The sequence below is a fragment of the Marmota marmota genome, unplaced genomic scaffold (assembly GCF_001458135.2).
Source record: "Marmota marmota marmota unplaced genomic scaffold, marMar, whole genome shotgun sequence".
Lineage (NCBI taxonomy): Eukaryota > Metazoa > Chordata > Mammalia > Rodentia > Sciuridae > Marmota > Marmota marmota.
The window spans coordinates 55897068-55909147 of record NW_026000037.1 but is presented as its reverse complement, the minus strand read 5'-3'; the positions used below and the strand labels follow the sequence as shown (position 1 = coordinate 55909147).

The window sequence follows — 12080 nt, the reverse complement described above, 5'->3', positions numbered from 1 at the left end:
CTTTCCTTCTCTTCCTCCTTCTCCTTCTTAGATAGTGTCTCATTAAGTTGCCCAGGCTGGCCTCAAGCTTGTGATCCTCCTGCCTTGGCCACCTGAGGAGCTGAGATTACAGGCATGCCTAGAGTGAATTATTAAATTCCCAATGTCATATTTTTGTCTTATGTGTGGAAATGTACCATAAGTTTTCCCTTCTATCTGAAAACATATTGTTTACATATTTAAAATCTGCCAAGCTGGGAAACTTTCTTCTGAAAATCACTCTTTGCTATAGATATAATTTCCATGTATTAAGCACCCATCTAAAAAAAAGGCTAAATTTGTCATATGGTATTACTTGTGCAGTGCTTTCTTGATGTCTACAACTATTATTATTTAGTTTTCTTGTACTTAGCTTAAATATTGTGTCCTTGGAACTACTTCTCACATATTCAAAAACAATCCCTCATACATCTTCATTCTACACTTCATTCTAATACTACAAAGACCACCTCCATATTATTATATTTATATGGATTTTGCCACGGATGGTCTGCTAAGTCAAAGGAGGATTAATAATGGTTGACACCTGTATAGAGCTTGCTACATTCCAGGCACTCTTCTAAGGACTTCACATCTATTCACTCATTTAAACCCCCACATTCACCTGGCAGCTATTATTCCCATCTGTAGAAGAGAGAACTGAGATTCTAATAGGTAGATAACTTGTTCAGAATTATACAAGTAATCAGGAGAAACAAGATGGATAGCAGATGGTCTGGTTCCAGAGTCAGTGATCTTGAACACTTCCTGATTGATCTTCTGAATTACCTTTATGAATAAAATTGCAGATATGCACGTTTTAGCTTCATGACCAAAGAGGAAAAAGCTACACCAGTATCAAACCCAACTTCTCCACTTAACAGCTTTAGAATTTTGATAAGTCTATATTTTATGCCCAGCATTTCCTTATTCACCAGTTGAGGAGAACCACAGTATCTGCCTCAGAACCACTCAAGTGGTAGGTACACAACTATGTTAGCTACTACTAGGCAAGATAAGAATGACTACTTATGTTCCCATGTAACAATAGGCATGGGGCACTCTCAGTAACTACTTGATGTCCATGATAACAATCATAAAGCCAGTTTGCTCTTTCATTCACAATATAAAGACAGCTTTAGTATTTTGTTTTGCTGGGTTGCCTAATTAGAGAAAGGAGACAAGGACTTGTTTTCACTTTGACTGAAAACATTTATTTGAAGTTGAGCTGCAGAAGAATATTTACACAGCTCAATGCACCTGGGGATAAGAGCATAAATCAATTTCTTTATCTCTTGCACAGATATTGATTAGTTAATTACCTGTTTGGGGAAGGGATGTTTCTTTTAGTAAAAGTTAGACCTGTGAAAATTCATACTTGAGGAGGCAGTCAGAAGAGACCTCGTGCAGGGTTACCAACAGAAACCACTGAGCTCTTCTCCCTCATGACTGATGTCACTTTTTTCCTAGCAATTTGACACCCTTGTGGGAGAAGGAGGAGGCCAGATGAGTGGTGGCCAGAAACAAAGGATAGCCATTGCCAGAGCCCTTATCCGAAACCCCAAGATCCTCCTTTTGGACATGGCTACCTCAGCCTTGGACAACGAGAGTGAGGCTGTGGTACAAAAATCACTGAATAAGGTTTGTGGAAAGTCTGAGTTTACTTTACAGGGTTAAGGGGTCCACGTATCCTGTGTGATCCTTCAGAAAACATTAGCTGACTACAATCTTTCTCATCTTGATAAACAGTTAGGATTTGGTTCCAAAGGATGCACATGTAAAATTTAAACTCTTGTTGAGATCTTACATGATTTTAAAAATTCCCTCCCCCTTTTAAAGCTGTTGATTAATAGCAGCAATCAGACCAAAGCATGATGGGATTTATGGCTACAAGAAGCTGTGTTGGCCTTTTCTGGTGTCTGCACAGCCGGTTTAAGGACATTCTCGGGAACCAAGGCTCTGACTTACTTGTGGATTCTGGGACGATCCAAAGATCAAAGCCTACCTTGTCTTACAGTCATGTTTCACCATGCACTGTATATTCTTGCAGATCCAACACAAGCAAACAACTGTGTCAGTGGCCCATCGTCTATCCACCATCAGATTTGCAGACGCCATCATTGGTTTTGAATGTGGTACAGTTGTGGAAAGAGGCACCCATGAAGAACTGTTAGAAAGGAAAGGCGTTTACTTCACTCTAGTGACTCTGCAAAATCAAGGAAATCAAGACCTTCAGGAAAAGGATGCGAAGGGCAAGTGGTGTCTTCCTTTCACTTGCACGTTGTTAGTTTGTATTTCCAGGGCTTGACTTTCTGTGCATGTTAATACACACATCTGATTTCTTCTCCCAAAAGTCCTGGCAGGCATTATATAAATGATAAAGGAAACCACTGAAATTCAAGAGGTTAGTTGTTTGATCAAATCATAGAGCCAAAGCCAAGTCTTCTAGTTTTTAATTCCATCCCTTTTCTTTACACTTTGCAGACAGGAGAGCCCCTCCTCGAGTGTGTCCTGTATATCCTAGGTGTCTCATTCTTACTAGTAGAGTGAATTAGTCAATGAATAAAAAGGTTGTATATATTTTTTTCAAGCATAGATAGATGCTTTAGGCCCTACTACACCTTCTCTCTATCAATCTGAATTTTCAGACATAGTGGTTGCCCCAAGCTAGATTAACCAGCATTCTAAACTTTTTTCACCATTTCACGTTTAGACTTGTGAATGTGTCCAGGCATGACTACTGCATACATGGACACCATGAGCTATTCTGAATAGACTTGAAATATTTGGTGGTTCTGTCATATTTTTGCTACTACTAGTGGGTTTCTCCCTAAAGTTGTTTTTATGATTTATGCTGAAAATATACCTATTTCTACAGAAGTAATAGGCTAGCATGTGGTTCAAATTTTTGTTACAATATTCTGGACAAGTTACAAGCTTTATTTTTTAAGAATAAAATTTTGTAGACTATTTTGTCCTTACACATAGTAACTACATTCTAGGCAAATAGAATGATTCTATTTAAATATGGTCTGTTTACTGTATATATTAAGGAGTGACTCATATTGTGTTGTGTAGGAAAAGATGGAACTGAAGGTGAAATGCTTGAGAAGAGCTTTAGCAGAGGGAGCTACCGGGATAGTTTAAGGTAAGCTCAAGGTGCATGGCACATTTTAAAGTTTTCAAATATTCTTAGGAGCCTCAGGCAATATCTTAAGAATATCAAAGAAAGCAGACTCCCATATCTTACGTAGCAAGAACTACAGATGAATGTTTTGTTGCTGCATTGACATTTATGTCCATAATTCATAGCTTCTTTTGTCTAACTTCAGTTTCTCATCTTATTGAGGGTAGGATCCCCATGGAGGGCTGTCTGGATAAGATGTTGTTTACTAACTGGAGCAGTGGTACACGCCTGTAATCCCAGCTGTGGGGGTGGAGGAGGCAGGAGGATGGCACGTTCCAGGCCAGCCTAGATGACTTAGACCTTATGGCAAAATATAAAATAAATAGGGCTGGGGATGTCGTTCAGTGGTAGAGCACTACTAAGTACAATCCTCACTACAGCACACACACACACATGAACACGCACACGCACGTCATTTATAGAACTTAGGGGATTTAACAAAAATCACTGTTTATTTTTTTCACTAAAGCTAACTGTGGTGTGAACCACTGTCTTATATAAAGGTCACGTTCATACTGTTAACTCCATTCTTTAACCTACTGAGGTACAATTGAATTAAAACATTGCTGCTCCCAGAGTAACCCAATTGAAAACAAATCATTCGTTAACTAGATGAAGTAAAAATGTATGTTTTTAGCTTTTAAATCGTTTTTCTAAATGAGCTATTTTATATTTCTCTGGATCAACATATGAGCATGAACATATTTTTTTGGAGTATGCTATTAGCAAGACTATAAATTTTAATCTTTCATCCTGGCCTATGAGTTTCACTAAAAAAAAAAAAATTCTCCCCTAATGTTAAAGGTCTGTTTATTAAGAATTCTGCCCAGGAATATATGTCTATAGTTAATGAAAAAAATTAGGAGACTATGAGGTGATGGTTGAAAGCATCTCTCCCCACCACTGCCCTCACCACTTCCTGGACCTATAATGTAAGGCCATGTTCTGAGCAGACTCAGTTACAGAACTTGCTCAATCAAGATGGCTCACTGTTACTGAAAAGGAATTAAGATGAAGTAGCCAGCTAACAACTCAATGTGGTCAGATTTATGCATTTTAATATTAAAAATTTGAATAATAAATATTAAATTAAAAGAATAACTCACTAAAAGGTATCATGCTTTATTTTCAACTGAAAATAGATATTTCAGGTATTAGTGTACTTTTGCTTTTTAAATCTAAATTCTCAGAAGTAGAATGGTTTATGTATTTTTTTTTCTTTTCGGAACAAGCCTCCTATTTTTTTTAAAGAAATGCTAATTTTATTTAGTTTTTTGAACTTGGAAAATAACAAAGCAATAGCTTCAAGTTAATGTATAAAGTAAAACCTATGAAAGTTACCAAAAATTTTAGGCAAGTTTTATAAACATCTGGCAGTAAGTTTAGTCATGATAAATGTTAAAATCATTAAAGTTATTAAAACCATAATCTAATGACATGAAGTAACTTCTTAAACACTGAGAATGACTGAGAATGACCATGCACTTCTGATTGCTAGAACAATTAAAATGGAGGTGTATGTTATGGTTGTGTCAATAAGAAAATAATTATTTTAAGATGAACAAAACTCTATTCATTATAAGTTATTTATTTACAGTTTATTGTTAGGAACAGATAACCATTTTAATATAAATATTTATTTGGCTATAATTTCTCACAAATTATTCATTTTAGTGACTAGGATGAGAAATTCAGAAATACTATCTATACACAGAGAGTAACTATTAACCTCCTGCAGAGAGAAAGATTTATAAGTTTGAGTAAAAAGATCTGTTAAAAATATCTCATTGTATGTGCTGATTATTTTTTTTCTGCTCCAAGATAACTAAATGAAATGCTAATTGGTATTTTGCTTTTTGGCTTTAGTTTTTCAATGCCTGTGTTCCTCTTCAGTGATATATTTTAGGTTCAGGAACCATTTAATGGATAACAGCAAACAATTTTCTAAATAATAACTGAGAGAGCATTTAGTCCCCAAATTAACATTTTTCTTCATTGTAAAAAGTGGTTCACAGCTTCTGAGATGGGGAAGAGCAGATGCTTTAGATTTCTGAAGGGGGATGTCATAGACTCTGGTCTTGCTGGTAGATAAGTAGGGAACCAGATGGCAGGTAGCATAGGTGCCTAGCACCATTATAGCTCATGGTCTCATGACAGCTTATGTGAGACAGGTGGAACAGTTTAGGAAATGGGGCGGGGGAGAGTCTTAAGAAATATAAGATGAAAATAGTAGAAACCCAAGGGTACAGGATATAGGTATTCCTATGTTCAGCACTGGGAGGTAGCCAATTATATCTTAACACCTCATCTGTCACCCATTTCTACCTTGGTGTTCATTGTATTGGGTTTGCATTATAGATCTATGACCTTAAGTCTTGTCCCTATCATGTACCTGATCTCCAGGTGACACAATCCTAGTCTTCACCTTCTGAAGAAGATAGTTTAACATTATCTATCTAATCCAAGGAAATAACTCTGGGGAGTTTCAGGACAGATGGGAAGGAATGGGAGTGTTCTAAGGCCAGTTGGAGGACAGGGAGGGGGGCGGGAGTGGTTTCATGTCTGGTCATAGACGACTTGGCAAGAGTTTGAGTGTGCAAGAACAAGGAAGAGACAGGACTTCAGGTAAATGTACAGCATTGAGCCTAGGTGACTAACAGGATGACAGTGTCATTAACTGAACATGGGAACCAGTTAAAGTAATCAAGTTGGCATGATACTGCTTTCTTAAGAAGCCTTGGTGAAGTTATAGGCACAGGCACACATTGGTATTTGCTTCAGTCTACTCTCTCTTGGATACAAAATGATAGGGGGCAACATATGAATGGTTCCTTCTAGAGTGTACTAAAGCAGTTGTCTCCCCATCTCCAACATTCTCCTAACACTACTACTTCAGATTAAGCCTTCCAAAGTACATCTTTGATAATGTAACTTCCTTCCTTCCAACTCTTGGCATTAACTATATCAATTAAGATTCTATTTGCAAATGACTGAATACCTAACCCAACTTGGTTCAACCTTCAAAGGGAAAGAATCAGAGGATATAACCAAATAGCCCAAGGATGCTTTCGTCTAAGGCTAGAACTTCAAGGATGTGTTCAAGATAGATGGGTTTCCCTCTTTTCACTGTTGGCCTCACTTTTAGTTCTTCAAGCATCTCAACTTAATTGCTGGCAGCTCCCAGTGCTTATAAGTTAATCTCGAAGAGAATGGGGACCCCCCTTCCCAAGAATCTCAGGGGGAAAAAAAGAGCCAATCACATCTTATGCTTGTCATGCGTTAAATATACTTAACTAGTAACTCTCTGCATGCTTGTTTACACTGTCTTCTCTGTCAGAAATGCTCTTCCCTGTAATTTACCAATAGCCAAACACTACGTAGCCACCTCTTGATTGAGACCTTTCTTGGTATCACCTGCCATATGTTTCTTTTCCTTTTGAATTTCCAAAATCTCTAAGCAAAACTACTTTACCTCACTTAGCCATATGCTTCCTTATATCAAGCTTAGGTGAATGCATTGCTTTTCTATAGGATGAAAATTCCTTGAGGAAGAAGCCTGTGATTGACTAGTCTTTGTGTCTCCCCAGGATTAAGCATTGGTTTGCACGTTGTAGGTCCCAATAAGCTACTGTTGAATGAATAAATGCATGAATGAATACATTAAGCCAAATTATATTTCAGTAAGATTTGTGTTCATGCATTTCTGTGGGCATTGTATAGCTAGCTCAGAGACAATCTCACTGGGGGCCCTATTTCCTTCTATCAGCTCACTCCTATCCTGGTAACTTTATACTAAACACCAGGAATACCAGAAAGGAAGGGAGGGAGAGGAAAGGGTGGGGGGGGAGAAAACAAACTCAAAACTCAGACCTGAACCAGAAAGAGGTAAAACTGAGAGGCCATTGGGTTTGCTATGGCAGTGGTTAGCAGAACCATATGGGCTTGGAATGTGTTTGAGCCTTGGGCCTATTTTAGTGAACTGCTGGGACAAATGTGCTCCTCTTCACTTTCTCCCTCCCTAGCTGCCTTCAAATCCAGGTCCAACAATTGCAAAGCTTGAGTCCCAGAGCAATGAACCCAATTAGCTCTGACCTAAGAATAGCTCTGTCAAACCTAATCTTGAGCCTCCCTTCCCTGGTTTCCATGGGACCTACCAAACATTTTTGTTTATTTGACGCATGATGTAAATTTGAACACCAACTGAGTCTTGTTCCAGCCTGCCCATCATTTACACACTCTTCCATCTTTCTGTTTACAGAGCTTCTCTCCGGCAACGTTCCAAGTCTCAGTTTTCTCATCTGGTACACGAACCTACATTAGCTGTTGTACATCATAAATCGACTTACGAAGATGAACAGGTCAGGCACCAATCACTCATGCAGGAATGGAAGCAGTCTCTCCTGGGGGACCACTGCGTGCCCTTTAAACCTGAACATATGTGGTTCATGAGGTCACACAAAGTAGGAGAACATTAGCGCCTGGTAAAAACTCTATTTTACACCATTTAAAAAAAGAAACACGGATTAGCTAATGAATTACTTTACAGAACACGTTAACTAAAACTGGGTTAGTTTTTAGATGAACCCTTCTGATAAACACAGGAAATATGTATTGCAGATGTGCTTAGTAAATTATTTGCTTTATCTTTTAAAGTTTTAAAGAATTTCCAAAAAAGCCCCTTTTTTTCCTAAATTTTAAGAATTTTTTTTAAGTTATAACAAAATTGGCAAAAGTATTCAATCAACTCTCCAAGTGGTACTTTTAGCTCCATAAATAAGGTCGTATCCTAGATATAATATTATTAAGATTAAGTTTAAGATTAGTGGAAACCTGTGAGATAGAGATGTCAATCTCTGATATTTAGATATCTTTTTCAGTGAAATTGCAAAACAAGGCAGAATGTATAGGAGAGCAAGTCAGAGACAGGTATTAGACATCTATATCTTCATCGCAGCAGCTATCTTTTAAGATAGGATTTAAACACTGATGGCCAGACACAGACATTTAATAAGACTAGGCCTTATACAAGTCATCACAATTTTTGAATTACAGAGGTCCATTAGGTTTTATGGACATTTATTTACTTTAGACAATTTTATAATAATGTTTTAGGATACATTTAAAATAACAACATTGATTTTAACATAAATTCAGAACAGCCTGAAATTAAATAAATAGAAAAGGAATCTGCACATATAGCAATAGAAAACTTTCCTCACAAGGATGAAGGTGTCCTGCTGTTGTGGACACTGTGTAACTTTCACATATGAGCATCTGTCCTCCTCCAAGCTTTTCCTGGTCCCGGTACTCTAGCTTTCAATACTCCCCACACCCCCATCAGAAGTCCTTCATTGGAAACTTTTGATGGAAATGTCCTTATGGATCTTTCTTTGAAGTCAGGCTGATCTATTCCTTTACTAAATTATAAGCTTCTTAAACTTAACGACTACATCTTATTTGTGTTTGAATGACCTTACGCACCTAGTCTGATGCCTTGCACCAAGTCAGACATCCAGAGACTTTTCAACTGGAATGAAAAATTGAATTTCTACAGTAAAATGAAGCCCAAACTCTCATATTTATCAAAGCAAACAAGTCAGGGAATATTTTAATTACAAGCACATCCATTATGCATGATGTAATTTCAAATTCTCTTCAATAAAATGCCAACATGTGAATCCATTAAGAAATAATTATAAACATGGGCTCTCAATGAAGAAATTTTGGCACTATTTATATCATGTCTATGAAAGATGGATTATTAAGGCTCTCTTTTGTTTTCATGCAATAATATTGAATGAATAGAGGTCTTAATATCTAGCAGAGTTGGTTTAAATAAATTCCAAAGAACACTCTTTGTTTGGAACAACTGATGAATTGCAGTGAGAGAAAATACATTTTGCAAGCCTGGTTTCTTGCTGCATCCTGCTGTTAAAGATTCATGTCCTCATCTGGTTCTAGAAACAGCTATTTCATATATGTCCATGGCGCCATCACAAGTAACTCCAAGATGCATTAGACAAGAATAGGAGTTTAATAGAACTTCAAGGAAGGACCAGATACTATGCCAGAATTTAAATGTAACAGTACTGAGCATATTCAATATTTATATTTCTTTCTAGTTTCTGGGTAAATGGTGAGAAAAGTGAGAGGAAGGAGGGAGAAGAGGAAGGGAAAGCTGACCTCCTGCTGTTACTGTTAAAGCTGGTGGATGGCGCAGCACAGTCGCAGAGGACCATCAGAGTCTAGGGAGAGATCTGGAGATCAGATGCCCAGAGTTCTTTTGATGCAGGAAAAGCTCCGAAGGGAGCCACTAAATGAAAGGGAATCTAAATCAAATATACAGATTAGTTTTAGAGAGATTAAAAATTCCTTATTACATTCTACTCATCTACATTATAAGTTGGAATAAAACAAAATCAATGAAATGTTGACCAGTGTAATTTTGCAAAGATGCTGCTTTATCTTCTCTCTGGTTAAAGGAGATGGAAAGGAAGAAGAAGAAGGAAAAAAAAAAAAGATCAGGGAAGTCAATGTGATTGTGCTAATACTCCAAGAGGAAAATATCTCATATTAATAATACTTGTTTATAGGATAATTATATTAGAGTCCTGTATATTAAAGAATTAATTATTGTTAAGAGGAAACATTAGCTTTGAGATTAATAATATGTGTCTAATGGAATCTCTAATCTCAAGTAACATTGTATGAGTAAATGTTGCCCAGTTTCAGTATTTTAAAGTACTTTAATACTTAATTAAATTCTGCAAGCCCAAGAATTAATGAACTCTTTTCTTTTTCCCCGTTTTGATAGAGCAACCCTAATCTTACCATCTGTAGGTGGGGAGATGCTCTATGAGGCTGAAGGCCTACTTATAGAAAGCAGTCAACTCCACCTTGTGGTCTCTTAGAGCATTGACTGAACCTTTGGAAGAGATGGTTTTATGTCTGTGTTTCAGACCCTAAGTGGGGTTACTCACCCGGAGTTTCATAGTTAGTTGGTAACAGAGCAAAGCCATTCTTCCTCACTCTCCAAGTGGTACCTTTAGCTCCATAAATGAGGTCAGATCCTAGATATAATGTTATTAAGATTAAGTTTAAGATTAGTGGAAACCTGTGAGATAGAGATGTCAATCTCTGATATTTAGATATCTTTTTCAGTGAAATTGCAAAACAAGACAGAATGTATAGGAGAGCAAGTCAGAGACAGGTATTAGATATCTATATCTTCATTGCAGCTATCTTTTAAGATAGGATTTAAACACTGGTGGACAGACACGGACCCATAAAAATCACTATCAGTATCTATTCATTTGGACACCTTGCCCCTTTGTCATAACTTTACTATATTTTCCCATCAAATCTTCAAGGTGTTATCCAGACAGGAAACCTCTATTGATGGGAATGAAAAAAACCAGTGTAACAAAGTGTAAAAAGCAGGACCCAAAATTCAAGTAGGAAGTTACCTTTCCCCTTGGAGCACAACGGAGATGTTTAGAAGGAAGCTGGGAGGAGCCCAGTGTTTAGCATTGTACCACCTACGAAGTACATGAGCAATCAGTAATTTTAAATAAATGTTTAGTCGCATGTATACATGATGGGCATAAGAGATGCATTCATCTTTTCATCCAATAAACACTGACTGCACATTTATTGTGTGCTTGGTATTGTGTTGGGGATGGAAAGATGAACAAGAACTGCTGTTCCTCTGCCTACCATGAGTTACTGACAGGGACTTTACATGTGATAGAAAATAATAAGTGGTGTACAGCTTTCTAGTGCTACAGTAGCAGAACAAGCTGTGCAGGGAGGAAACATATATAAATTTCATAATTTTACTACTCTATGTGAGTTACTTATTTGCCATTAATTTGTTCATTTCTCTTTATATTTAGTTTTTATCAAGCACAAGTAAAATATTTCTTTTCTTTTCTTTTGAAACCAGGAATTGAATTCAGGGGCACTCAACCACTGAGCTATGTCTCCAGCCCTATTTTGTATTTTATTTAGAGACAGGGTCTCACTGAGTTGCTTAGTACCTTGGCATTGCTGAGGCTGGCTTTGAACTTGCAATCCTCCTGTTTCAGCCTCCCGAGCCACTGGGATTACAGGCATGTGCCATTGTTCCCAGCTAAAATACTTCTTTATAGAATAATATTTATTATATATTTATAGTTCTATTTCTCCACTGTTCAGCTAGTGGTATCAAATAAAATTCAATCAAAAATCTATTATTGTGCTGGGCATGGCGACACATGCTTGTAATCCCATCTACTTGAGAGGCTGAGGCAAGAGGATCACAAGATGAAGCCCAGCCTGGGTAACTTAGTGAGGGCATCTCAAAATAAAAAATAGAAAGGGCTGGGGGTACAGTGGTACAGTGCTCCCGGGTTCAATCCCCAGTATTAAAAAAAAATCCATTATCTGTGGATTGATTTTCAAGTTTTGCATCATTCAGTCTTGACAGCTGCATTTGGTATGTGTTGGTGAGGGGATTTGGAAATAGTTTCCTTTAAAGTCAAAAATTTTTTTTAGCATGGGGGACAACAAAATCATTCAAATAAACTACTTTGTGTTTCTTGTTAGTTTATCTTGGAATGAAAACTACTAGGCAAAAAGTTATCATATTGCTTTAAAATATTCTAGGTATTATTGATTTCGGTCGGGGATAACTTTGGGTATCAGAAAGTCAGGGCAGTTTCCATCTTGTCAGGTTGTGGGTGGACCACCCTGTGGGGCAGTGGTTTCAGGAAGTACTCGGTTTAATGTCACTAGGGAGCAGGCCAAATTTAGTAAGTATTGGGCATCTTCACAAGTTTGGAAGCATACCCTGAAGCCCAGCTGACATATCCAAAAGGTGCACTTATGGATACCT

General features: G+C 37.4%; 1 protein-coding gene across 3 annotated transcripts in view; it reads left to right on the top strand.

Moving 5' to 3' along the window:
• Abcb11 (ATP binding cassette subfamily B member 11) overlaps positions 1-12080 on the top strand; it is a 92456-nt gene that overhangs the window by 48925 nt on the left and 31451 nt on the right. For all 3 annotated transcript variants that reach the window (XM_048812429.1, XM_015479284.2, XM_048812428.1), the window contains 4 exons: positions 1489-1659; positions 2069-2270; positions 3097-3166; positions 7464-7563. In XM_048812429.1, coding sequence (XP_048668386.1) covers positions 1489-1659; positions 2069-2270; positions 3097-3166; positions 7464-7563 — 543 coding nt within the window. The remainder of the gene's footprint in view (positions 1-1488; positions 1660-2068; positions 2271-3096; positions 3167-7463; positions 7564-12080) is intronic.